At 43.9% G+C, this 24,802-nt stretch overlaps 1 protein-coding gene across 4 annotated transcripts in view; it reads right to left on the reverse strand.

Moving 5' to 3' along the window:
- Window positions 1-17,291: 17,291 nt before the first annotated feature.
- The window catches only part of GUCY2D (guanylate cyclase 2D, retinal), a 56,585-nt gene continuing 49,074 nt past the window's right edge, over window positions 17,292-24,802 (reverse strand). For 3 of the 4 annotated variants that reach the window (XM_089480292.1, XM_089480293.1, XM_089480291.1), the window contains 9 exons: window positions 24,177-24,325; window positions 23,927-24,090; window positions 22,874-23,066; window positions 22,329-22,503; window positions 22,024-22,122; window positions 21,251-21,345; window positions 20,185-20,270; window positions 19,935-20,060; window positions 17,292-19,238 (listed from right to left, as the gene is read on the reverse strand). In XM_089480292.1, coding sequence (XP_089336418.1) covers window positions 19,976-20,060; window positions 20,185-20,270; window positions 21,251-21,345; window positions 22,024-22,122; window positions 22,329-22,503; window positions 22,874-23,066; window positions 23,927-24,090; window positions 24,177-24,325 — 1,046 coding nt within the window. In that variant the 3' untranslated portion in view covers window positions 17,292-19,238; window positions 19,935-19,975. The remainder of the gene's footprint in view (window positions 19,239-19,934; window positions 20,061-20,184; window positions 20,271-21,250; window positions 21,346-22,023; window positions 22,123-22,328; window positions 22,504-22,873; window positions 23,067-23,926; window positions 24,091-24,176; window positions 24,326-24,802) is intronic. The other variant, XR_016271966.1, reaches the window with a different exon arrangement.

The raw sequence follows: 24,802 nt of genomic DNA on the forward strand, positions 1-24,802 counted from the left end.
AGAGAGAGAGAGCAGTCAGCCAGGGAAAAGGAAGGAAGGAAGGAAGGAAGGAAGGAAGGAAGGAAGGAAGGAAGGAAGGTTGTGAAAAGGCAAATGGAGAAAAGGCATTTGAAGAAGAGAAAAGAGCAGATAAAGGAAAATAAAAATAGTTTTTGTGGGTTTTTCGAGCTGTGTGCCATGTTCTAGAAGAGTTTGTTCCTGACGTTTCGCCAGCATCTCTGAAGATGCCAGCCACAGATGCTGGTGAAACGTCAGGAACAAACTCTTCTAGAACATGGCACACAGCCCGAAAAACCCACCAAAAACTATGGATGCCGGCCATGAAAGCATATACGCACTCAAAGGAAAGGTTGTGAAGGTTATGATGGAGCAAGAGAACTGCATGCCTCTCCCAATTCAACTGCATGCACCTGTTCCAATTCATAAGGGAGAGTCCTGATGAATCCTCTGCAATCCCACTCTTCCTGCTGCTTTAAAAATGGCCCAGTTTTGCTCTCCTCTTCCCACATTCCCCTCAGACATCAGCCTTATTCAATTTCTGCAAACTGAGTGCAAAGTGCAAATGTATTTTTGTACTCAACTCAGCAGGGAGAGGAGGCGGCGGCAAAATCTTACCCTTCCCAGTCAGCTCAGGCCAAAGCAAACTACTGCAGATTCTCCTAGCTTGTCTGTTCTTCTTCATTAATACCTTTTGTCATCTGGACCACACTCTGATATTGGTTGGCTGTTTATGTCCCAGTTTTCATGTCTGAAATGTTGAAGTTTATGCCCAGTAATTCAAGGTATGGAGCTGACAAGACAGAAAGGACCTTTAAGAAGAAGGAAGGTGAATCAACAAGCAAGAGAGAACCAGCATAGTTGCATCATATTAATTTCCTTCTAATGCAATGCTTCTTAAAAAGCAAAGTTGGTTTGTGTGGAGAGGAAGGAGTTGCCTCTAGCTGTGACTCCCTGGAAAGAGGCTTTGAGTAGTTATGGGGCCTCTCTGCAACCATAAAGGAAGGAACGTGAAACAGAGAAACATGCGCAGCCTTTGGCATTCCTGTACACCAGGATGAAAAGATCAACATGGAATATTCCTTGCCATTCCTTCAATTGTTCTTGCACCTCAACAAGCCCTGCATTTATCACTTATCTGCATCACACCTCAGCAAACCCTGCATTTATCAATTATTTTGGAAGGGGTGCCTGTCCTGTGAACATGTCTCCATTGTATTTTCTCCACTGCAGTAATGTTTAAGGAATCCGATTAGCTCAGCAATTCATGACACACCTCCAAAGTAAAAGGTGCAGCCGTCCCTGGGTTTGTGGCATACCTCCAGGTCACACACTGTCCCAGAAGCAAAAGTCTGGCTCATTGTGACAAACAAAGGGATCAAATGTGATGCGACAGCTCCCATATTTGAATTGGGGTTCTCTGTATAGCCGGAGTGTGCTTTGCAGATTTGTCACATAGGACACAGACAGGGTTCCCAAATGTCCTGGTCCTGAATCTCAGAGCCTGGAGTGCCTTCTCCAATCCCCAAGGTGAGGGGAAGGAATCTCAGAGTGAGGGCACTGCCTTGAAAAACAGGTGTGTGCGTGTGTCTGTGTGTCTATAGTTAGTGGTTAATGTGTCGGGCATCATCATCAGCCTCATATTTCTTTCTTACCTGCCTCTCCCCATGGATCAAAGTAATGACCTGGTAATGACACTACCAGGCCTCCTTCTTATAACACCACCTTTCTAACTTCACCAGGGGCTGCTCTCTTGCTAAAAACTGAGGACCCCAAATCCAGAATGGTCTACATCTTGTTTTGACAAATGTGTAATTGTTTTGGGTAAAGCAAACCAAGATTTTTGTGGGATTTTCGGGCCACATAGCCTGAAAAACCCACAAAAATCCCTTGTTGTTGATGTTGTGTGCTTAAGTCAATTTCAACTTATGGCAACCCTAAGGTAAAACCTATCATGGCGTGTGCACGTCCTTGGCTTTCCAATGTGGCTCCAGAAGATCTTTGTTGTTGTGTGCCTTTAAGTGATTTCTGACTTACAACAACCCTAAGGGCAATGGTGTACCTAGTGTATTTGATGTCCAGTTCACATCATCTTTTAATACCCCGCTCCTCTCTTCAACAGCCTTTTCTGGGTCTGGCAGAGGTGACTTGCTTTCCAGCATGGCCAGCAAATCCGCTGGTTCCATAAGGCAGTCCCTTCCCACCAGCAGCCTTTTTTCACTTGGCCAGCAGCCCTGCCAGACCCAGAAGGAGATACTGGGCAGAAGCTGCACCCCACCATGCTCCCTGGCTGGTAGATGGGGTGGCCTGGAGGGTCTTGGGATGGAGGGAAACAACTGTCTCCCTGGACATTTGCCCCACTCTGAAGTGTCACCCAGTGCAGTCTGTATTCCCCATGCCCCTGAGTGACACCCCAGTCTTAGGGGAACCTATCATGCGGTTTCCTTGGCAAGATTTATTCAGAGGAGGTTTGCCATTGCCTTCCCCTGAGGCTGAGAGAGTGTGACTTGGCCAAGGTCATCCAGTGGATTTACATGGCCAAGCAGGAGATCGAACCCTGGCCTCCAGAGTTGTACAATGCGCCCACATCGTATGCTGGTGCACTATATGTGGCTTCAAGCTTATTCTGAAGCCATGCGACACTCAAATATATGGCACGCATGCCTGTGGCAAGCACACTGCCGTGAGCACGTGCCCCGTTGCTTTCAATGAGACGTGAGCATACACAAAATTCCCCTTATGTGGGTGGATCCAGAACGGATCCCCTGCACAAGGGAAGGGCCCACTGTAATTTAACACTCAGAGCACTAGGCCACACTGGTTTCCATCTTCTCCGATCATCATGATCAACCAGAGAGCCAGAAAGGCAGAATAATCTCAAGACACTGCTCTGAGCCCTGGCAACCCTTCTTGACTCTCCCTACCCTCCTGAGCCACACATACGCCCATTATTTCTCTCTATGGGACACAGCCGAAGGGATTCAAACCTGGGTCTCCAGAGTCAACATTCAAACTGCTGTCTAGATGTCATAATGGATCTAATTCTTCCCTCTCCTCTCTCCATGCTCCTCTTCCGCTTTGGTCTCTTTCTCCTCTTCCTCCTCTTCATGACTCTTGGATCTCTTTTAACCTCTCTGGCCTCTCCAAAATGAATCCCATTTTGAAAGAAAGGCAGGATATAAATCCCTTAAATAAATTTAATTAAATTTTAAAATCATTTAACAATAGTTTCGGATGAACCAGTATGAACCAGCTGAACGACACCATTGCCATCTGAGGACAACATGTGAGCACCTGACTGCAATATCTTTCTTCTTCTCCCTTCCCTCCTCCCTGGATGCTTCTTTTGAAACCTCTTTGCCTGATGAAGAAATCTGTTTTTGTAAACTAGCACTGCGATTTTTTGCATAATTTTCATCGGCTGGATAAATTTGTTAGATGAAAAACAGAAACTGATTCTCAGGAAGAACTTTTTTTAAAGGCGTTATCCCTTAAATTACCACAATGCAATTTAGCCAAATAATAATAATAATAATAATAATAATAATAATAATAATAATAATTGCAAAGTCTTCCTCAGGGGCTGTTAAAACAAAGAGTTGTTGAGATTTTAAAATTTCAATAAAATTTATTATTAAAAAAGAAAAAAGAAAGGGTTTTTAAAAAGCTCAGGGAGAGACATGTATATTAATAATTATAGGTCAGCCATAGAATAAAGGATCATATAATTATGCATGTGCATATATGGCTCCTAAAGAATTGCTCAATAGTGTATTAATAAATGTATTATTGCATATACATTAAGAAATATTATATCTATTTTATTATGGATATAATAGATAGTAGACAATAGTAGATAATAGTACAGGTATATCTATTACAGTGGTCCCTCCACATTCACTAGAGGTTAGAGGTGAAAGACCCCCGTAAATGTGCTCCACATTTGCAGCTTTGACTTTTGTGGATTTGATTAATGAAGTTCTCTCTAGGAATTTCTAGGTCCTCCAATGCAACTCTGCCAGAGGTTGACCATAGAGTTGTGCTGGAGAACTCAAAGGTTCCTAGAGAAAACATGTCTCTGGACTTTTGTAGGTCCTCCAGAGCAATTCTATAGTCAACTTCTGGCAAATGTTGACCATAGTCAACATCTTGGAGGACGTGGAGATTCCTAGAGAGGTGTTCTCTCAGGATAAAAAAATAGTGCATTTTTAATTTGTAATTTTCCCACTTTTATGGGAGTCATGCACCCCTAACTCCAGCGAAAGTGGCAGGCCCACTGCTTATGTTAAAGCAATGCTTTCAATACAGTCGCCCCTCCGTTTTCACCGACTTGAGATCTGCAGTTTTGATTATTCACAGAAGGGCAATCTCCATTAACGTTAATGGCGCTTGCACCCATGATGCACACACACAGGAGCGCATGCCCATTCAAGCCAATGGGGCTTGAATATAAGCAATTTCCAAATTCACTGTGAATTCAGAGGGAGGACTGTATACGTACCAAAGCCATCTGAAAATCAACTTGCAGGGATTTCAAAGAAGTTTCTCCAAAGTCTGGCAGCTGATCAAAGTAGGAAGCAAAGCCTCTTCCATGCCTCTGCCTGTTTTTTCTGCTGTCTGTGTCAAGCTTGTCCTAATAGCAGAGCTGGCTCATCCATATAGGTGAACTAGGCAGCCGTCTCAGGCGGCAAAATTTAGGGCCGACTTGGCGGCTTTTTTGCATAATAAACAATATTAAAGTGAAAACTCATTACAGCAAGTGATGTAAAAGCAAGCTACTGTGTGACGGTTACAACACAAAACTAGTTTGTTTTTGAGTTTTGCATTTTTGGTAGTAATGATCATGCAATAGTGTTTCAGTGTTTGTGCTTGATTTTGGATGTTTGCCTAGTACTTTAATTCTGCGTTGCATTCTTAGGACAAGTTTTAAACTAAGTAAAGAGAAAGTTTTAGTTGTTTAGGTGAGTACTCTCTTTATTATTACATTATCTTAGGGTATTGGGGGGGGGGGCACAGCCGCCCCGGATCCTATGTCTTTTATCTTCACGTAATCAGAAACCTAATTGGCTTTTTGACTAATTCTCAATACTATGACGAGAGATTGGAACCTAAGTTTTATGTCATGTTTAGCTTTAACAAACAAAACTGGATTCTACAATTGTTTTCAGACTGCTTTTTTTTAAAAAAAATAAAGCTTTATTCTTAAAAAAAGAGAAATACCTCAAACATAATATAATAACAATGTGTATCGATATCACATTCCAATTTTCATAATTTATATTATATAATATATGTGTATGTATATATATTTGTCATATTACATAGATCACTCCATCATTTAACTTATATTTCTACTTTTTCCTATTATCAACATGATCAGACTGCTTTTTTAAAGAGTATTTTAATGCATTTTAAGTGCCCCGCCTAATAACAAGTCCCTGAATTCCATCGGATGGAGCCATTAAAGCACCTTGACATGGAATTATAATACAATAATTGTGGAGAGCAAAAGGGCCCCAGGTTGTGTCTCCAAGCAACAATTATTTCATCCCATCGGCTGTACGAATGCATGCCGGGTGTGGACTCGAGAGATCATTTCACAACACTGGGCTTCAAAGTTGGGGAAATTAAAACTGTACCATGATTGCATAAAAGTCATAAAATGCTGAGGATTTACAGCCTAAGCATCTTTTTACCACAATCCTATTGTAAGAGTGACATATTTTAAGCTTGGGAGGATAAGCCTTATTACAAACACAGGACTGCAGCTGAAGTAGGCTCTTCCTAATCCTTGAACACCACCATTTAGTGATTGCTGTATTTTGTGTGTGTGTGTGTGTAGAAAGGCCTTATTTGGACTACAAACCCCAGAATCCTCTGGCCATTAAGATATAGTGCTGCCTGGGGGGTTCTGGGAGTTGTAGCCCAAAGCAGCAGCCTTTTTCCAGGCCCTGGCTAGCTTGCTGGATGTAATTTTACATGTTGAAAAGTCACCACCTCTTCCGAACTGAACCCTGAAATGAATGCAACTCTGTTTCCTCTACAAAAGGGGTAGCCCCAAAAGTTCATTTGTAAATTTCCAAGCGCTTCTCCCCAATTTTTAAAAAAACTGATTAATTGATTTACAAAGAATTGTTGGTGGTTTCATCAATGCATACAGCTCTGTCACGGCTGTGAGCCGTTCAGAATCTGGCTCCGCATTTGTGGAATAGTCTTCCTTTGCAGCTCTGGCTGGAGAAGGATCTGATCTCCTTTCTTAAAGGGTTGAAGACCCTTTTGATTTGCTAGACTAAGTTGCTTAGTGTGCCTAAAGTGGTTGACATGGGTTGCAACTGATGAGGATTTTGTTTTAGCATATTATTATTTATTTATTTATTTATTTATTTATTTAAATACCGCTATTCCAAGGATCACAGTGGTGAACAATAAAAGATAAAATAGTTAAAACAACATGAGCCCCAACCCCCCCCCCCCCAGCAGAATTACAACAGTTAACAACAATTAACTGCAACAGGGACTGCAACAGAAAAGGCCCTCCGGGATGAAGCATATCTAGCATCTGGAATTCTTAAAAGATGTCTCTCACCCGATCTGAGAGTGCGGGGCAGATTGTATGGGGAGAGGCGGTCCTCCAAGTACTCTGGGCCCAAGCCATTTAGGGCTTTATAGGTGATAACCAACACCTTGTATTCGGCCCGGAAGCGAAAAGGCAGCCAATGAAGATCTTTTAAAACTGGTGTTATATGGCTGGCCCTGGGACATCCAGTAACCAGCCTAGCAGCCATATTCTGCACTAATTGAAGCTTCCGGGTTTGGTACAAGGGTTGCCCCATGTAAAGTGCATTACAGAAATCTAATTGAGAGGTTACCAGAGCATGTACAACGGTATCAAGGTCCCCCCGGCCAAGGAAGGGCCGCAGTTGGCATATCAGCCGAAGCTGATAACAAGTGCTCCTGACCGTCGCATCCACCTGAGCAGTAAGGTGAAGCGACGAGTCCAGAAGCACCCCCAAGCTGCGAACCGAGTCCTTCACAGGGAGCGTGACCCCATTTAGGACAGGTGGGAAAATTTCCTTACCCGGGCCAGGAGAGCCAATCACCAGTACTTCCGTTTTCTCTGGATTCAGGCTGAGTCTGTTTTCCCTCATCCAGCCCATTACCGACTCCAAGCAAGCATTAAGAGGAGAGATGCCATCCCTAGTTACTGCATCAGTCGGAGACACAGAGAAAACTATTTGGGTGTCATCAGTGTACTGATAACACCGCGTCCCATGTTTCCGGATGATCTCTCCCAGCGGCTTCATGTAAATGTTAAATAGCATAGGGGACAAAATCGCTCCCTGAGGGACCCCAGATGTAAGAGCCCTCCTATCAGAGCGACAGCCCCCCAGCTCCACCATCTGGAATCTGCCCTGGAGGTAGGAACGGAACCACTGCAGAGCAGAGCCCCCGATACCCAGCTCCCCCAGGCGTTCCAGAAGGATACCATGGTCGATGGTATTGAAGGCCGCTGAGATTTCCAAGAGTACTAACAGGGACACGCTCCCCCTATCCATACCCAGACGGAGATAATCAACTAAGGCAACCATAGCAGTCTCCATAGCCCGCCCGGAAGCCGGTTTGAAATGGGTCCAGATAATCCGTCTCATCCAAGATCCCTTGAAGCTGAAAGGCAACTGCCCTCTTGATCACCTTCCCTAAAAATGGCAGCAGCGAGACAGGCCGATAATTGTTCCGAATTAGGGGGTCAAGGGAGGGCTTTTTCAACAAAGGTTTAACAATGGCTGTCTTCAAAGTAGATGGAAACTGCCCATCCCTGAACGATGTATTAATGATATGGTGTAGCAAGTTAGTTACAACCGTTCCCCCTTGAGCTGTCAGCCATGAAGGACAGGGATCAAGTGAGCAAATTGTCCTCCTAACATTTCGAAGAATCTTGTCCACATCCTCGGTATTTACAGACTCAAAGTGATCCAGTTTAACTGAGTCCACGGAAGCTCTGGATGCCTCTATTCTAGATTCTGAACTAATAATGGAGTCAAGATCAGCTCTTATCCGAGAGGTTTTATCCGCGAAGAAGTTGTTAAAGTCGTCGCAGCAGGCTTTAGATGGTTCCAAAATAGGGTTCAGGGGAGGAGGGAGTTGCGTGAGTATATTATTTTAGTATTTTAGCATTTTAGCATTTCATAATGTGGCGTTCCATCATTGGTTTTTGTTTGTATGTTCTGATGTACCACTCTTTGGTGGAAAGGGTGTTTTAAATCAGTTATTAATTAATATATTTTAAACATTGCCTCCTAGAAAGCATGGGGAGGGGCAATTTGGCCATGGTTTCTTGTGGGTTTTTCAGGCTATATGGCCTGTTCTAGGCCTTGCCATAATTTTGCCCCCCAAAACTATCCTCAAATTATACATGAAGTCAAATTATAGTAGAGTAAGTCAGTGGGGGAATGGAAGGGAGAAGCAGAATCTTGCCCTTTCCAGGAGGCTCAGGCAGAAGCAAACTGCTGCGGCCTCTTCTAGGTAGTCCTTTTCCCCCTCATGGCTAATTTTTTGCCATCTTGGCCACTCTCTAATGTTGTTTGGCCACACAGGTCCTGCTTTGCATCTGGGAAATGATGGAGGGTATGCTAGCACAGCTTTGGGGTCACCCAGAAAGTGAGAAAACATGATTCTATCTTTTGGTCGGAATGGTGCCCCATGAAGGTGAACTCCATGACCTTTAGAAATCTTGGGCAGCTTACTTTAAAGCTCAGTATTGTGAAATGTTCAGTTTTACCAGATCCACGCCTATGAATACAGGCGATCAGATTGAGGAATAACTGCTGGAGGCATCTTCATACCAGATGAACATGTCACAGATGAAAACCAAGACATATGTGGCTGAGCAAGATCAAATTGTCTTCAGAAAGGTGCGGTCAGGGAGCAAGAGAGCAAAAGTTATTAATGAGGAAGAAGACAAGCAGGTACTATTTGAAGCTGAGACACTCTAGAATTTATGTACCCGGATTTTGGAAAGCTGAAAACTAGAAGATGAAGAAATGAACTGACTCAGAAGGGTAGGGCTCCACCCCAGTATTTTTCCTGCTGAGTTAAACTGAATGCAAACAAATTGTGTACGTTGAATTTGCAGCAATTGAACTTGGCTGAGGACAAACTGAAAAGGAAGCGGGGAAAGTGGGAGGTAGAAACAGAACTCAAGACATTTATATTTTAAAAAAACAGCTGTAAAAATAGAACAACAATAGAGGTGACCTGGGTTTGTCCCTGCCAAACCAGGACAGTTGGAAGGTACGCACCGTTCCTTCCTGGCTTTAGCAAGTCCTTTGCTGTTTCACATATTTTAAAAAAATATCAACAACCTTGAAACCCTCGCTTCCTAAATCAGGAGCATTACATTCTACAGTTCATCTCTTGGTCATATGTCTGTTTCTGGTCATCCTAGGGTTGGCAGACTGAAAACTGAATAGGCCTCCTCTGCTTTTGATGGTTGTGTATAGAGGCATCACTGAGGTTGGTGACCCCCGGCCAGGGTCCCGGAAAGGGTCACAACGGGTGCCACATTGTCCCATCTTCCCTCCTGCCCACAACTGACCAGCCGCCACCCAGCCAGACCAGTGTGGCCTCTAGGTGGCCCTTTCCAGGTCTGGCGTGGCTACTGGGCAAGGGAGAAAGGGATGCGATGCCCTTTCCCGCTTGCCCAGTAGCTGTGCCTGTCCCACCAAGTGTACCTTTATATGACAAGTGTACCTTTTACCCTCGCACCTCCTAATGACATCTCTGGTTGTGTAGAAGTAGGCTGACCATATTTCCTTGAGACAAAAATGGAACACTGGGATGGCAAAAACGGGTTGGAGTCATGCAATGTTCCATATCCATGAAAAAGTAAGATGATAATAAATGTTTTATTACATGAACATATAGAGCTAACAATTATTCTTCATTGACAAGACTCATATAATAATTTAGGTAGATGTAGAAGGGGAACTGTCTTTCACCACGATCGTCCCATGAACATTTCTCCGACGAAGTAATCTTACACAGTAAATTCTGGCCTTTCTACACCTTGCCATTAAATTTCTCACACTCCGTGACAGAATTTTGTAGTTACAAGCGCTTCACTTTTTCTGGACTCTAAATGCTTTACAAGATTTTCAGTGTTGATGGCTACCTCTGCAGCTGAAATATTAACTTTTCCAGTGAAACTAATGTGTGTTTGGAACATAGACACTTGACCTCTTGCAGATGACAACCACAATTTCAAACGGGGATCTTCAGACCATTTTTGCAATGTAACAGGGCATTTTTCTGGAAATTTCACTCTGGAAATATGAAAAAGGAGAACTGTCCTGTTTAAAATGTTATGTATGGTCAGCCTATGTATACTTCCGCAAGTGTCGCTTGTTACCCAACCAGCTGACAGGCAATACTGGCTGAAATTCTCTCTTCTACCCAACTGTTAAAAGCAATGGAGCCTTTTCCTGTTTTCACTCTGGCAACCCTAGTTTGTTACAAAATTTGGTGTTAGGTCAATGCTGTGTCGAAGCAAAGCGTAGATGGCTTATTTAGAGGAACTTCAACTTGAACAGGAACGACCTGCTGGAAAAGATGCAACAGCTGAATAAGCTGAATTTAATACAGCATTAAAGACCAGTCTCTTCTGACTGGTGTATCCAGATGGTTTTTTAATTGTGGATTTTAACCTACAGATTTTAAACTATGGTGATTCAAGCGCCCCATTGTTTGCGTTGCAGCCTGTACTGGTCTTATTTGTTCTTTTAAATTGCTGTTGTGTGTTTTAACTGGTTTATGTGTTTTTAACTGATGTTACGTTTTTAAAAGTGCTTTGCAGAGGGAAGAGAAAAAGAAGGGATGAAATCTTGCTCTTCCCAGTAAGGCGCAGGGAGAAAAGGCAAGCCTCCTGATGATTAAGTGTGTGTGTGTGTATATAAATTTCATTGATAAATCTGTAATCTGCTCAGAGCTGGTTTTCAAGAGACAATGGGATTTCCAAAGACAATTTTTTAAAAATTGAATTGAATTGAATTTTTGCTTGCTTATGTTCAGCCTTGGTCCCTAAGGAACCCTGCTGCTGCCCTGAAGTTAATGATTATTTTATTGTCATGGCTGCATGTCTTGCGAACACTTTTAACTGCATTTTCCTAACTCCAGGTTGCAACTGTATTTTGCAAGCATCTTAATCACATTTTTCTTGGCTCCAGCAAAATTGAAGCATGTCCAAACAGCCCTGTATGCAGCCGCTATATTCAAAAAAGAAACACGAGAGTAACTCTGGGAATTGCAACACCCAGAAACCAGTCAGCATACAGTACTGGCTGGGAATTGTAGTCATCCAAATGTAAATCCTTGAAGCTTTGTATTTGAACTGTTTCTGTGTCATGGACTGGGTTGTTTACACCTTTTGCAATGGAGGCAAGTCACGAGTTCTAATCTCAATTGTTGAACATTGCTGTAGATGAGAAAACAAAATCAGATATGCTTGAAAAACAGGCAATCTTCCAAAAATAATCAATAAAATTGAGATTTGCTGGGACCTGTTCTCTAGACCAGAGGTGTGACAAGTAGCACACTATAACAGTGCAAACCGGGGTAGTTGAAGGCGTGCTGTATTTGGTAATGCTAAAGACTGTGCGCATTTCTCTATGAAAAGAGCTGTGTTTGTTCTCAGATATTTTCAGGTGAACCCAATAACTATTCAAACTGTTTTTGAGGGTTTTCCAATACATCCCATATTGGGTGCTTGAATCACTGGCTTATCTTCCTATGTACCACCTGCTGGGATGGCAGCTGGCATGGTCCTTCTCTTTTACATCCTCTCTGGCCAGGTTGTCAGAGCAGCCCCAAATCATGCCCCGCATGCCAGCCACTTCAAGTCACCTAGGCTCCAACAACTGACAAAAGGAAGAGAAGGTGCCAGCCGTACTTCCAGAAAAAAGCATTTGGCATAGGGTTGCCACACTGTAAACTGGAGAGGGCTCCTTGTACCTTTGGTGGCTGTGCAGAAGAGGGAATTTTAGCAAGTGTTGCTTGTCATGCAGCCAGATAATAAGGGAGCCCTAATGAAACTCCCTCTTCTACAGAATCATGAAAGATATAGATCTCCAGTTTTCAGTCTGGCAAACATGGGTGCGTTACAGACCGCCCCTTTGGGGCGGCCTGTAGGCGCACCTTTCCCCACCGGATCGGGGCCTCAGCATCCAGAGCGGCAGCCGCTGAGGCCCCGATCCACCGCTTTCCGGGCTGTGGGGAAGCAGCAAAAGGCCCCTTCCCCGCAGCCTGGAAAGGGGTGTCCTTGGGGCTTCAAGCCCCAAGGACACCCCGCAGCGGCAGGGAGAAGGAGAAAGGGGCCGTTTGGCCCCTTTCTCCTTTGGTCCGCTGGGCGCAGCCATCTGAAGGCTGCGCCCAGCGGACCAAACCAGGAAGGAGCTCCGAAATGGAGCTCCTTCTGGGGTCGCGGAAAGGGCGCCCTAGGCGCCCTGCCGCGACCCCAATATGTCACAACCGCACCACCTCGTTTGGAGGCGGCGCGGTCGTGACGTATCGATGGCGGCGGCCGTGTGGGACGGGCGCTGCCATTTTGTGTGTGCACAGCACGCACTAGAGTTAGGGCGGTGCAGAAGCACTGCCCCGCCTTAACCCTAGTATGCGCTCCGTGCGTACTTTTAAGCCCGTCTGTAACGGGCCCTAGTTTAATACACAGCAAAATGGCTTCCGATGGGAAGGTCTATTATATGAGTGTTTCTGGAGCCAGCTTTTCCTAGTCAGCTCTACAGGTGACAGAGTGAGGAGGATGTGAGACAGGCCTATGTAAGGTCCACCTCAAACCTCATAGAGAGCATCTCACAATGGGCTCCAATGAGACTTCTCTCTCAGGAACCTGCAATTTTTGCAAGAGGTTGTCCTTTTGCAAGATTTCAGGTGAGCTTAATGTCCTGTGTCCTCTGATGCAAGCCTGCAGTTGCTCAATGAATCACAATCCTTGTTGTTTTCAGTTTCTGTCAGGGTTTGTTGTTGTTGTTGTTGTTGTTGTTGTTGTTGCAATTGTTTTTTGTGCATTTTCAGACTATGTGGTCATGTTCTACAAGAGTTTATTCCTGATGTTTCGCCTGCATCTGTGGCCAGCATCTTCAGAGAATGTCATTCTCTGAAGATGCCAGCAGCCACAGATGCAGGTGAAACGTCAGGAATAAACTCTTGTAGAACATGGCCACTTTGTCCAAAAAACTCACAAGAAAACTATGGATGCCGGCTGTGAAAGCCTTCAACTTCATAAAGAGCAACTGTCAATCCTCCTCTTCCCATCTGTAATTGTGAAAAGGGCATGCTTTGAACAGTTGAGTTTGCACTTGCCACACAGTTTTCCAGGAGGATGAAATTTAGCTGGTAAAGGGGTTTTTCCATTACCTTCCTCTGAGGCCGAGAGAGTGTGACTTGCTCAAGGTCACCCAGCAGGTTTCCATGGCTAAGCAGAGATTCGAACCCTGGTCTCCAGAGTCATAGTCCAGCACTCAACCACTACACTTTACTCTGCCTACTGTTCTTGTTTGTTATTGTTCATTGCCATCAGGTCAGCTTGGGCTTATGTAGACCCTATGAATGAGAAACCTCCAAGAGCTTCAGTCACCAAGAGCCCTGGCTCAAGGCTTGCAAACTCAAGGCAGCCGTGGCTTCCTTGAGGGAGTCTATCCACCTGTAATGTGGTCCTCCTTTTTCCTACTGCTTTCCCCTTTCCCCAAAATTATAATCTTTTCCAGTGAATCAATTCATCTCATGTCCAAAGTACAACCTCTATTTAGTCATCTTCTAGTGTGAATTCAGAGTTGATTTGCTCTAAGACCCATTCATCTGTCTTTTTTAATGATCTGTATCCATAGAACTTTGCCAGCACCATATTCCTAGAGGTTATACTATACTGTACTATACTATACTTTGCTATGCCGTGTTTTAGCATCTGACAGATTGCAAAAGTGAACCCACTCTCCTACTAAAGGTTTGGGGATGAGCAAACTTTGCAGGAAACTCAAGGGAAATAACAAACTTGCCTTTCAGTAGAAGAAATGGCTTGAGTCAGAGGTGATTTTTGTCACTTGTGTTCTGAAAGCCACCCCTCTGAACAACTTTGCAGCCTTCCCAGCTGTGTTTCCTAACCTCAAATGCAAGTTTTCTTGCTTAAAAGAGGAACACTTGAAACTGGGTTGCATGAGTCCTGGACAGAGGGCAGATAGTTCATGTCAAAGGGGTCAGGTTCTCCTCTGTATTCCAGACATTAAAAGAACTATCTAAGGTTCTGAACCTATTTGGCCGGCACCCATAGTTTTTTGTAGGTTTTTCGGGCTGTGAGGCTGTATTCTAGAAGAGTTTGTTCCTGACATTTCACCAGCAGCTGTGGCTGGCATCTTCAGAGAAAGCTGGCATGGAAGAGTCTCTGAAGATGCCAGCCACAGCTGCTGGTGGAACGTCAGGAATAAACTCTTCTAGAACATGGCCTTATAGCCCAAAAATGATTTCTGTTCAACTACCCTGGCTAGTTCAGTAATTTAAAACTCTCAAGCTTGGGGTCATGGGTTCGAATCCCATGTTGTGTAATGGCCTTTTCAAGAAAGTCAGAATGGTGGGATGATTTGAGTGTTGGATTTGCACTCCAGAGGACCAAGAGTCAATTACTTTAATAGACCCCCTCTTTCTCCCATGAGTGGGAACCCAGGAGTGCATCTACACTGCAGAAATGATGCAGTTGGACATTGCTTGAAGTGCTGTAGCTCCATCCTATGGAATCCTAGGATGTGTAGGTTTACATGGTCTTTATTTTTCTCTGCCCAAAAGTGCTGGCACTTCACAGGATTCTGTAGGATGGCACCGTGGCAGTTAAAGTGGTGTCAAACTGCATTATTTCTACAGTGTAGATACACCCTTGAAGAGGGTTCAAATCCCTACTGGGGGCGAGTCTCTCAGCCTTTGAGCAGGGCTTGGCAATGGGACAGGGGATGAGAGGCACTTGCCCAGTGGGCTGCTCTGGCACATTTCACTTGCCCAAAGCAATGCAGTGTGCTTTCTGGCCGCCATTTTGGCTGATTTGGGGGCATGTTTGTTTGTTTGTTTGTTTGTTTGGGTTTCTGAAGCAGAGGTTTGGGAGAAGGAGGCAATGGCAAAGAAAAACTTGCAACAAAGGCCCAAGGAGATGGATACTCAAAGGCATATGACAACAAACCTGTTCAGTCTGTTCCCCTCTACAGGCAATAATGTGGAGGAATTAAGGACCCTTTTAAAAAGTGTGGGTTGGTATCAGAATTTGGCATGCTAGGGCACTGAATACCTCCATGTAACTACTGGTAAAAGTACCTAATGCCAAGGTACTTCAACCCCTGGTTACTTTAGTGTGGGGAGTTTATCAGACAAGGGAAATTGGAAGTATAATCCAATGGCAATCTGATCGCAAGGGAACTTTTAGCCTCACGAAAGGACAGAGGCAACCTGCATCTCAAAGAAAATATCTTGTTGTGCTACTGAGGGGATTTCACTTTATTACTTTTTTGTCTCCCAGACCCAACATGGCTGGAAGAAGTGACCTGCCTGCATGGATATCCCTCTCTACCATCTTAACTTAAAACAACAACAACAACATCTTGACAAAATGTAGGCCTATCTAATACCATCTCATTTTTTTTCTTTCTTCTGCCTGATTCTTAACACTTTTGCCTGATGAAGAAGCCAATGGAGCTTCAAAAGCTTGCATCATGTAGTTTTTGGATTTTTCTTGGACCCATAAAGGTATGTTAGTTTTGTGGATTTTGGATGTTATTGTGCTTTGCTGTTGGGCCAACAGAGCTACCCCTGGATATGTTTGGCACCAAGCCAGGTAAGGAAGGCATTGATGAAAGGGATCAATACTCTCATGGCATCCACAATGCTTGTAAATATGAGGTGCTCAAAGGAAAGATGTGTTTGCAGTCATGCTGAACAGTGGGGCGCTTGACACATTCACATCCCCAACTCTCCCCCAACAACTCCAGAAGATCCAGTCCTTCCTTATCCTCCAATCCTCTTTCCTCTCCATGCTCCTCATCTGTTCCAATGTCTTTCTCCTTCTTCCTTTCACAACTTCTGGTCCTTTTTTAACCTCCCTGGTCTCCATGACTTCTAACAATTTTAAGTCCCAGTTCAAGTAATCCAAGGTGAACCACCTGAGCATAAATTAATAGACTTGCAGCCTACACAAGGGCTAATCCAAGGTATCTTGGAAACCCTGAATTCAGGGATGGGGACCATGTCCCACCCATAGGTTGCATGCAGTGCTCTGACTCCACATGTCTGTCCTCTGTGGTGTGCCCCACAAAAAGTCCCTCAAACTGGATGATTTTCAGAGTGGTGAACTCCAAAAGTCCCCAAACTTGACTGCAAGTGGGACAGTTTGCCTCCTTTTATATCCCACAACCCTAATGAAACCTTGAAAATAGGAAGCAAATGTGACACATCCCTTCCTCTGTACCGCCTCTGTGTCGTGTGATCCACAGGAGGATTTGGGGTGCATGTGTGTGAAAATTGCTCCCCACCACCATGCTGCACACAGCTGCCCACCTTTGTCTTAATGGCCAGATGGCACAAGCAGGGAGAAATACCACAGCACCGATTATGATGATGAGAATCTTGCAACACCACTCTTGGATTGAGATTTTCCACAAGACCACAAAGGATCCTAGCAAAGGTACCACTCAAATTTGAGGAGCATGTGGGTTTGATCCAGCTCCATCTTCTTCATGGATTCTTCTTGGGAACTCTGGTCAGAGCATGGAAGAGATGAGTTACAAGTAATGCAATTACGTGTAATGAGTTACTTTTCTTGGCAACGAGGGGATAATGATATATTTCCAAAGCAATGTAATGAGTGGGAATACCAGCACTTCATTGGTGTTAACAAGAAATGTTTCCTAGTAATTTTTTAAAAGTTACTTTTAAAGGGCACTTTGACAGAAATGTTTTGAGCTTTAGAGCATTGTCTTATCAAAGTGTTGGGAAAACATTCAGAAAGCAATCATTAGTCTCACAAGCAATGTAAAAAGTGACTTTTCAAATACTGCAATGAGTATTGGAAGAATTACTTTTCAAACAAATAATGGGAACAGTTATGTCTTAAAAGCAATGTTCCTGGGCTCTGGCTTTAATGTGACAGATTATGGCCTAAGGCACAGATGATACAACTGTCCTAGGCAGATATGCTCCAAGTATTAAAAGGCTTGTTTAGGAGAATTCACACTCGACACACAGTTCAGAGACTCTAGTCTGGTCCTTTAATTACACAGTTGTATAAAGTCGCTGGTGGACCAGCTGAAAAAGTACTTAGCAGAATCCCCAGATGATACAGAGTAAAATTATCAGCTCCCCCCAGCAATTTCACAATAATGATGCATATGTACATTTATTTACCACCCACTTATTCCATTCCCACCCACAGATGCTACGGCTGTCTTGCCTGCCCTCCCCAAGTTTTGCAAGAGGGGGAAAAAACAACATTGCAAAAATAGATATTTATAAGTAAATAAAATAGCCTGATACTTGTTAAATAAGAAGAATAAAGGAAAAAAAGTACAATTTGTACACAGTCTATGAAAATGATAGACAAATTCTGAGGCTGGCCAGTCCATGCCCAATGAGGAAATAGACAGTGATGGGTATCACTCCCTGCCCCTTTAAAAAAATACTTTTTGTCTGCTGACAAATAGCAACCATGCCTTTAAAGAAATATCATCTTATATACACTTATTATACAAGCTTGGGTCAAATGTGTCAAGCCAGCTCACCATTGTTGGAAAAGTCATGTTGACATAAATCTTAATATTTTTTTATTTTAACTATGGACAACTGCTGGGCAAATATTTTATTATCTATATTTAACAGCCCAGACAATCAACTGTAGTTTACTGTGAGGATCAATTCTAACCATCCTGAGCCAAATTTTCAGCAAACATCCCTTGAAATTTTCAAGAATACCAATTTGGTTGAGTATAATCCATCCCATTTTTAAAAGATCAATGACAACTACATTTACAAAATGTAAATTGCCTTGCATGGGTGATATAGGACCTCTGTCAAGGGAATTCACAGTTGTGTGATATGCTCCCTTCCCTTCTGCTTCCTCACTCAAAACAACCCTGTTAGAAAGAAAGCATTTTGGGGTGGTTGGGTTTTTAAAAGGCAATGGGGCTCATGGGTTTGTAATAGGAAAGTAGCCCTTAAGAACGCCAATTCTGACAGGTGTATAAATATGTCTCTGAAGCAAGAATGCCATCCAGTAGATTGCCATAGAAGCTGAATCCCCCCAAATGGTACTTGTACCAAGGCCCACCATTCACTGTTTCAACAGTTACGGAAACTCCAAGTGCACTTTCTTAAACTTGAGTTTAACATCTTCATGGAATCAAATCCAAAATAAAGAGGCGCAAAGGATGTGCCCTGCCCTGAGCAGATGGGTGAGTCCAATCTGCTCTAAAGGTACCCTTCTCCTGCCATTAGACCATTCATGCATCTGCAGAATCAAACCCTGCTAGCCACCTAGCAGTAACAAGGTAATCCCTCTGCTCATGGTGGGGTATAGTTTCATTTAGCCACCTCATCATTGGCCCCTCCTGGGATTACCATCAGTTTGTCATAAAAGCATAGTAGAGTCAGTCAACACTGGACCCCAAACCTCTCTGGAGAAAGCCACTTTGAGGGTCACTCTTGCACCTGTTCTTCCTTAGTAGCCCCACAGTCTTGAAATGAAGTCTCTGAGAGGAGAGAAGAATCAACTGCTGTTCTTAAATTGACCAAAGTCCCATCATGCATTCAGCCTTTTAGATCAGTGTAGAAATGGCAAACTGCAGGCTGGCCAAAGTCCCATCATGCATGTGGCCCTTTTCCTTTCCTTTCCCTTTTTGGTTTGGAGAGCGAATGGAAAATCTTAGGTTGAGCTGAGGTTTCCCCAAATGCCAAAACCAACAAGAGTGGGCGAGGAAGACATATAGTGTGGGAGAGAATGGATGAGTCCGTATTGCTGGTTTTTTAAAATCAAGATGGTTGTGGGCAAAGGAAGCTGGGAGCCCTTCAAACACCAACCACCAATTCATGCTCCTTTCAAAGGGTCTCTCCTGCCTACTTGCCTCCTCCTCATGTGTCCAAAAGGCCTCATCAGAGTTGGTCCGAAAGCACCAGCAGGAACAGACCACAGATCTTGGTTGCCATTTGAGCTGTTGAAACAGGAGCAACAAAGCTCATTCATATCAAAAGTTTACAATCCCACAAAACCTCTCTACCCCACAGGCATCACAAAGGGGTGAGAGAGGTGCATGTCTCACTGGGTGACACCATCAGAGGGGGTGAAACTGGGTAGCAATGAGGCGTTCAAGGCCCTTCCTTGGAAAGAAAGGGGGATTCTTCTTTGTGTGACACACTCTTTTGGAGGATGAGGATGAGCTGAAGCCATGAACTTTTCTCTTTGCTTCCCCCCTCCCCGCAGCCTCCCCCCAATTTATTTGACTGCTTTCTGCCATTTTCATTTGAGGGGGGGGGGGGGCTGCGTGCTGTGACTTTCTCTTTCCTTGAGGGTGGAAATGTTTTGTAATCAAAAATTGTTCTGCTGAGAGATGCAAAGTCTAAAGAATAAGGGAACCAGGATGTTTTAAGGGATCTTTGAAACCTGGATTAGGCAGCGAAAAGGTCATCTTAAGCTAAATGTAAAAACATTCATGTTGGGACAAAGGGGTGGAAACCAAGTGACTGTTCTCCCATTGCACCTTCTGAAGTATCAAAAAGAGTCAGGAAAGAGACCAGGGCTTGTTTGATTTTTAATTGAAAGGAAGGTGAGGGAAGCTCTGAATCAACCCCACCTCTTTCAGACAGGGGATGCATCCAATACACTTTATTCCCCCCAAATCTGGTCTCACCTCTGTTGAGAATGGCTATGCATTCCACAACGGTTGCCTGGTTATGTCTGCCCTGGACGTGCTTTTTGTAGCTTCTTCTTTCGGTCCTCGGGGATCTCATCCATGCTTATGCCATGGTTGCTTGCACTGGAAGCAAAGAGGGGACAGTGGAGACTAACAGACACAAGGCCATGATCCCCAGTCACCCAACTAGGTTCTCCTTCCCCACCTTGCTCCCAAGCAGAAGAATATCCCATTCCCATCCTCTTACCCCGGCAGCAAGTCAGGAGGGGTGGGGATGGGCTTGTTAAAGCCTACACGGCCTGTGAGCCAATACGTGTCTTCAATGCCTTTTCCCTGGAGAGAAAAGAAAGATGCTGATAAGGAGTTGGAGGAGATTTTTCCAGAGATCAATGAATATTCCTTAGAGCACAGATCCAGAGGAATCTCTGAAGATGACCATGTAAAGCTCTACTAAAAAGGTGAGTGACTTCCAGGGAACTAGGTGGACCCTGCTGCCCAAAGACCTCAGAGGGCAGCATCCACCATTCCATCCCAGTTTCCCACCATCAAAAATGACCAGACACCCAGAAGGGATTATTTACCATTTTAGACCCTTTCCAGCCCCTTTAAGCCTGGGAAGAGGTAACTTTTTTCAAAACTACAAATCTGGGGAAGGGGAACACCAGCATATTGAAATTCGAAACTTATTATTTCCAGTTTTGGAGTGAGGGAGCCCTAAAAATAAACTGGTGGCTCATGGACAAAACACACACACTTGAGGGTTTCACTGGACAATTGAGGGAAATATAGTTTCAGATTTGAGGGGGATCAGGACCCAGGTGGGGGTGGGGGGTGGGCAAATGCACTTTGACTTTGTCCAATGATTCTGAAATGCACAGGGAGCATCACATGCCCACTGAGACTACACCATTGATTTCATAACCAGAGAAAGGATCCTATAGACAACCTTATGATTTTGAGGCATATTATTTATTTATTTATTTATTTATTTATTTAGCGCTGTAGATTTGCACAGCGCTGTACATAAAAACAATAAATATAAAAGAGGAAACCTGCCTATGGTGTACAATCTAAGAGATAATAGGATAATACATATAAAATACATAGCAATACAGGAAATTGTTCAATAAAACAGGCAACAAAAAAGAACATCAAATAGCAAATGATAATCACGCAATGCATGGGAACGCTTCTCTGAACAATGCCCTTGATTCACCAGGGGCCACACAAGGCTTGAGATCATGTCCTTGGGACATGAATGGTAGGGAAGACAACACAGTACAAGAGTTTAAAGGAGCCCCCAAACTTCTTACCTTCAGCTCTGTTTTGCCCCTGCAGTCCAGTTTGAAGCCTTCTTTGAGCGAATGCAAGATCTCCACTGTGCGTATGTTGACATGGATTCGATAAGCTGCCGAGGCAACAGAGGACAGTGAGGTGGAAGAAGCCTCTGTGGTGACAATGCACAATTTTTAGCACACCTCAGCCAGTAAACATTGTTTTGGGCTTCCAAGGCCAAAACCTAGGTGGAGCAGGCATAGGATATGATGTACTACAGACCTTTACAGAAAAAAACAGTGTTGAACAGACAAGGGTTTAGATGTCAGAAATATGCACAACCTTGTTCACTACATTGTGGTACTGAAAAAAGTTGCTATTTTTGAGGTTAACCCACACTACTGATTCATTGTTAGGATAAAAAAGCAAACTTGCATGTTGCTCTTAGTTAGCTAGGAAGGAGATGTACACCAATATGATAAAATGGCCACAAGACAAAATAACATACGAGTTGCAATAGTGTTCAATACCTGGTCTTCAGTGGAATGGTGTCTTGGCCAAAACCACTTCCAACTTTTTACCTGTCTTTCTCCACCAGCTGTCTATGTTGCCACTAGGTGAAGGCCATAAAAACAGCTCTGGGAGGCACAAACAATCTGCAGGCTATACTTTCCCTACCTTAGGGTACATCCTGTTTCACACAACAGCATTTCTGAATGGCCAGCCAGGTTACCTCCAAATTGGGCCAACTGTATTCTGCCAGCCAAACTGTGAAATCTCCCCACCCCAATTGAGGTCAGGGGCTACTCACGCAGGCCTGTGGACTCCATCCGTGAGGCAGTGTTGACTGTGTCTCCAAAGAGACAGTACCGTGGCATTGTTAGTCCCACTACGCCAGCCACGCAAGGCCCTGTTGAGGAAAATGGCTGCATTCATTCTTGTTTCCAGACCTTTCTTGAACCAAAATCACTCTTTCCACCACCCCAGTTTCTCTCTGCTGTGGTGTTGCTTTCTTTCAGGAGACTGAATGATGACCTAGGTGCAGGGTATACATGGGGCCCATTTAGATGAAGGCCTGTAGCACTACCGCGCAATAGCGCAGCTTTCATAGCCTACCTGAGTGCAGGCCGATGCGAATCCGTACGGGCACCTCTGGCATGTGACGCATCCTGAAGCTGCCAACAGCACTGAGGATGTCAAGTGACATATTGGCGATCTCACCCGCATGCCGGTTCCCATTGCGCTTGGGTAGTCCTGACGCTACCATGTAAGCATCACCAATGGTCTCCACCTGTCAGCAAAAACAAGACATATGAAAACTGACCGGAGATCTTGGAAGGGGAAAGCAGCCTGATGGAGGTGGGACTCAACTCTAGCAAGGAGTGGGGACTTGCGCCTATGCGGACATGGACTTTTCCCAGTTGCCAGAAGACCAAAGAAATGCAGGAGATGGGCACTGAAAAAATCACCCAACCCTTTTGATATTTGTAGGAAACCCAACTGGAGGTTCCTAAGGAGCCCCAGAAGTCAAGTTCTCTCCACCAATGCTGATGATATGACAACACTAAGCATGAACCCCATCTTCCCCTCTCCCCAAGCCTTTCCCTATTGAAGTCTTCTGACTACAATAAAGTTGGCTAGCAGGGCTTATCTATCTGCACCTTGTAGACATCATGGGAACCGATGATGGCATCAAAGAGGGTATAAAGGTCATTGAGAAGGTCGACCACCTCGATGGGCTCACTCATGGCTGAGATGGTGGTGAAGCCCACAATGTCGCTGAAGTACAAGGTCACCTCTTCAAAATACTCTGGCTCCACAGGGGCTCCTGTCTTCAGGGCTTCTGCCACTGAGCTGAAGGGATGGCAACAAGCAGACATGTCAGTCAGTTTCTCCTTAGGACTGCAGTAAACAAAATGGCTCAGAAACAGAAACAGGTGAACGGCTGAAGCTTTTACAGTCATGTTCTTGTACGGCTTTCCATACAAGTTGAAATGCCTCAGAAGAAACTTCCAAATGCAGTCAACAAAAATAGCCCAAATTTCACATTTTGGTGAAACCTTTCAGTAAGATACCCTTCATTTTTAACAAATATTTTAAAAAACAAATCATAACCAATTTCTCTCATTGATAACAGCTAAGGGCATTAAACTCTCTCAATTAACTGCACAAAATTAATAACCTCCACCACCACCCAGCTCTTACTAAAACTCCTAAACACAGGGTTGGCAACTTGGCGAGGTACAAAGGCCACATTTTTGCCCCTGAATCTTTCAGGGTCCTCACGGACGGCACAAAATGCCAAAACAAATAAATATTATTTTCTGTTTCCAGTCCATATGAATGATCCTTTAGATGTTAGAGAAAAAGAAAGAATAGTGGAAGGAATAGGCCCAGCTAGCAGCTCCCTTTTATTGCATTTGCAAAACAGATTCAAAATACAATTGCTCTCCTCTCTGCCCTCCATTTGTTTCTTCACAAGATGAATCACTTCCCTACACACATTTATGCTAAAATTGAGGGTGCTGCTGGTGAAACTCCCCATGCCTAGCTCAGATGAAACCAACACCACCCTCGTTCTTTCTTCTTTTAGGAGGAAAGACCCAAAATGTGTGCCCATTATATCTCCTTAAGAATATGAAAGGAAGTCCATAATCTAGAAATGTCCTGAAGGCTCCCCACATTAAGCTCCCTTGTCGCATCCAAAGACTCACGGGGGCAGCATCTGTGTTAGCAACTTGTCCGTCTTCTGCTTCTCCACCTCCAGCTCCTCTGTTCGCTCTCGGATCAAGTCCTCCAAGTTGCTGGAGTACTGCTCTAACATGCGTAGCATGGAGTCAATGATGTTTGTCTTCCTACCTTTGTTGATGTTCTTAAACTTTGGAGGAAAGATAGGAAGGGCATTAGTGGTAAGTCTTTCTGGTGCCCCCAAACCTTATTCACTACACCTGAAGCCAAATTTACCTGGTCAAATATTTGATTGATATTGGGCCTCTTTTCTGGCTGCTCACCCCAACACTGTTTCATCAGCTGAATACATTCCATCGGAGCTTGGTCTACAGAAACGGAAGGCCGGCAAAGTGGTGGCGGCTTCTCCACTTTACTGATGATTTCTGTTTGGACAATAGGACAGTGCATCACTTTTGTTTCAGGCCAATCTCTTTCCACCCAATTCTGTGTTGTGCACTCTGCTTTTTTACTCAATAAATATTAACAGCATTAGCATTCATATTAATACAATATTTTTTCCCAGCTTGGGACTCATGGGATTAGTATCCTCCCCAGTTTAGGACTCATGGCACCTTTATAATAGATAAAACAAAGATAGTTAAAAAATTTTTACAGTGTACAAAAATTAAAAACAATTAAACTATCCAATACATTTTTTAAAAAAAATCTTTAAAAACTGACAGCCAAAGCACATAAAAATTCAGCACATTGTACATGGCCCATTCCCCCTAAAAATCATTTCTCAAATTCCTACCAGAATAAAAAGGTCTTTACTTGGGTGTGGGAAGATAGTAAGGCCGGTGCTACTCTAACCTCTCTGTGAATGGAGTACTGATGCTTGGGAGCACCCACCAAAAAGT

This window comes from Sceloporus occidentalis, unplaced genomic scaffold, assembly GCF_023333645.1.
Source record: "Sceloporus occidentalis isolate IW3139 unplaced genomic scaffold, rSceOcc1.0.p SCAF_14, whole genome shotgun sequence".
Taxonomy (NCBI): domain Eukaryota; kingdom Metazoa; phylum Chordata; class Lepidosauria; order Squamata; family Phrynosomatidae; genus Sceloporus; species Sceloporus occidentalis.